General features: G+C 47.2%; 1 protein-coding gene across 1 annotated transcript in view; it reads left to right on the top strand.

Annotated features, from left to right (window-relative positions):
- Positions 1-3,347: 3,347 nt before the first annotated feature.
- Tspan12 (tetraspanin 12) overlaps positions 3,348-3,568 on the top strand; it is a gene marked incomplete in the record, with an annotated part of 65,948 nt that continues 65,727 nt past the window's right edge. Inside the window, 1 exon segment of the mRNA XM_013503288.1 lies at positions 3,348-3,568. Within this exon segment, the coding sequence (XP_013358742.1) occupies positions 3,363-3,568 (206 nt within the window).

The following is a 3,568-nucleotide window of genomic DNA, read 5'->3' as shown; positions in this document are numbered from 1 at the left end:
GATGGTTTCCAGTCCTGGGACAACGACCAGATCGTACAATCTTCCTACAGCTTTGTATCACAGTCAAATGACTGGGGTGCCAACATTGCAAACTCTACACTTTTTCTGTGCACATAAAGCAGTTCTCACGGAGAAAAATATAGAGCCCACAGCATGACAGCTGTGATGTCAAGTTTTATGATCCTGAGAAGGGAAGAACTGGAGCGGGGGACTGCAGCTGCCCTAGAGTAGTTGCAGAGCTGTCACATAGGAGAGAGCTTGCTCAGGCTGGGAGTGCACAGGGAGGTGTTACAGAGGAGGGATAAAAGTGAAAGGCCAGTACAGGCAAGTTTAAGCCCTCAAAACTTCTCTGTATCACCACACCGCAAATGTGGTGATGTCTTATCTGTTTAGATACTGATCTGCAAACTGATGATCATTATAGAGACCATTAGAGCAGTAACTACAGCTGTTTTCTTCCTGACTTGCAAAGTGGGGATAGGACTTTCAATTTATTATCTTCCAAGTGAGAGATTTGATCCAGCTAAACCTGAAGAGATTCTTTAACTAACGTTCAGGCATCTGTAAAGTCCAAGTTGCAGTGGATTTTCTTTTCTTTCTTTCTTTTTTTTGCCTTTTCGAGACAGGGTTTTACTATGCAGTTTTTGGCCTTGAACTCACTTTGTAGCCCAGGCAGGCCTCGAACTCACAGTGATCCTCCTGCCTCAGCCTCCTGAGTGCTGGGATTACAGGATTACAAGCTCCACCACACCCAGCCTGCAGCGGATTTTCAATCTGCTGCAGCCTGGAACTACCTTGGGAGTTTGAAAACTGTATGCTGGCCACACCTGCAAAGATTATGGTTCAGAGATATAGGGTCACTAGAACCTTGCAGGGTTTTTTTTCAAAGCTCTCCAGACTCTAATACACAGAATTCTGAGAACCACTGAATAGTCTATTGTTTCTAGATTCTTGTTTGGACTCTGATTTGATTGACGTTGTGATGTTAAGCAACTGCTTTAACTGTTCTAGGTTCCATGTTCCCTATCTGTGAGGAAGAAAGGGGCAAATATAATTCTAAATCATGCCCTGTAAATTTCCTTTATTCAAGGGCACCTGACCCTAAAAGGTTTATGGGTTAAGGAAAAGGCACTTACTCATCTCCCAGAGACAGAGAGGTCTCTGCTCCTACATGTGGGAATTACGGCACTCTTTCTGTCTTAATGGCAGCAGTCACAACCAGTGTGTATAGGACTACCCTCTGAGGGTGGTTTGCTCCAGTCAGCTGCTTAAAGCAGGCCTACACCCTAACGTGAGCACAAACCAAAGGACAGAAAAGACTGCTGTTTTGTTTTGTTTTTCTCCATTACTTCAACTGTACCGTTCCCACAGTGGGAGTCACCTGCTGTGTGACTGGACATGTTTCTTGGTGTTTTGCAGATGGCTATACTGCATTATGCTCTTCTGGGCTTATGGTCTCACACATTACATTTAGTGACTGCTTACAGTATGTGTCATGGCTTGGCGCTTATTTTGTAAGGGGAACAATATAATATAGGACATGTATTTTATAAGATTATTTATCATAGTCTCCCAAAGAATCATATACAAGAGAGTGCAGGAAATCTCTCCACACACTATAGACCAAGAATCCAGCTGAAGGCCTGGATCCCGAAATAATGTCCCGCATGAGTCCAGCTGAAGACCTAGAGCCCATAACAGTGCCTCCCACAAGTCCAACTGGAGGCCCAGAGCCCACAACAACGTCTCATGAAGGCTTGTTTCACACTGGGAAGGCCAAAAGGTCAGTGGTGGAAATTAGAAAGTCTAAGCCAGCGGGATGAAGGATCTGTGCTAGCACTCAGGGATCTGCACTGGAGCCAGGAAGGGATGCACAGAATAAGAACCAGAGCTCCCCTGAAAGGCACCAGAGCCATCCTCAGCAACAGTGAGGTCCCAAGCTCCTCTGATGATCAAGACAGCCGATTGCCCATCAAAAGCCAACGTAACAAGGGTCTCCAGGAGACTGAGCAGTGCACCATCTTCCCCTCCAGAGCCAGGAAAGGACATTCAGAGGACCAGAGCTCCCCCAAAGTGAACCTAAGCCATTCTCAGTGACAAGGTCCCGAGCTCCTCGAAGGATCAAAACAGCCCAGTTCATCAGGAAAGCCAGTGTGACAAGCTCCTCCAACAAAACCAGCAGGTCCTTACAGCTTCTGCTTCCAAGCTCCCAACAGTTTCTACCAGCTCCCCACAGCCTAACTTCTCCAGTTCTGCCTCTTATGCTGCTGGCAACAATCCCCAGGTGGGCCTCCCACACCCAGCACAAGGCTGACTCAGTTCAGCTGGGGGTTACAAGTTGACCACCAGTTGTCCATCCACCACAGTATGTTCCTAGCCTAACCCTGGCCACCCATGTTGTCTGCTGGACTTCACCTTAGTTTTACACGAACGAGACTATCTCATCATCACCACGGTCATATAGCAACCTACACTACTCAGATCATGAGGAACATAGAACTGTAATATTTTTTTTTCCTGCAAGAAAATGTACAGCTTGTGTTTCAACCAATCCATATCTGTCGGTAAAGTTTTATTTGCCACACGATATGCACAAAATACTTACAGAAATGTATGTTATTTTGAGGCATTAAGACATCAAAATTTTATGTGGCAAATACGATCCAGTGATTTTCATTTTTAAGTGTGAAATCTGACTTCTAAAGGAGAAGGAAGATCTGTTTGGAAGGATGGTCACCTATTGTTGCTTTGACACTTGGTGAATTTCTATTTTTGAAAAAAAAATGCAGTTTTCCAAAGACTCACTACTATGTACACAGTTCAAGATAAATCACTAGTTAAAACAACCTTATCTGGAGACACTTTTGGAAATGTTGGATTTCTTGTGAAAGAGTTAAAAAATATTCTTCCTTCTCATTCTGCATGTTAGACTGGACAGGTTTCCTCTGCTGTTTCCGTAAGTACTATTAGGGCAGTGTGGAAGAGGGAAAGTTTTTTTTAACATCAGGAACCTGTAACAAATCAATAAGGCTCACAGGGCACCATGTTAATGACAGCTCCCAGGAGGTGGCCCCATAAAGGTTGTGGAAACTAGTTTCTCATTGCAGGAATTGGGTTGGGCCACCCATCTACCCCCCTTCCCAAACACAAATATTTTCATATAATAAAAGCTGTTTCCCTACGCCTATTAGCAGCCGCCCCTCCTCCGACACCACCATTTTCCAGGGGTTTGGTGAGCGAACTTCGCCGAAGTTTGTAGGATTTCTCCCTTTCGGGACCTTTCTCGCAGAAGTGAGGGGTCCCTTCGGGCCGAGAGGGACGGAAACACCCACTAGGACCCAACCCGGCGGCGGCGGCCGAGCATGCGCAGAGCTTCCGCGCTGGGCTGGCGGCCGCCGCCGCGTCCGGACTTGGCGAGCACTGGGGAGGGACCGGCGCGGGAGGCGGCGTGGCGGCGACTCCAGCAACTGCCGCCCGACTCCTCTTTTTCTTTTTCCCAGGAGGCGGCGACGGCGCGGGGCGGGGAGAGCAGGAGAGGAAGCGTCCCGCGCCGCCCGGTGCAGCCCGC

The sequence above is a fragment of the Chinchilla lanigera genome, unplaced genomic scaffold, assembly GCF_000276665.1.
Source record: "Chinchilla lanigera isolate Chin_1 unplaced genomic scaffold, ChiLan1.0 scaffold00078, whole genome shotgun sequence".
Lineage (NCBI taxonomy): Eukaryota > Metazoa > Chordata > Mammalia > Rodentia > Chinchillidae > Chinchilla > Chinchilla lanigera.
This window is presented reverse-complemented; position numbering and strand designations above follow the sequence as displayed.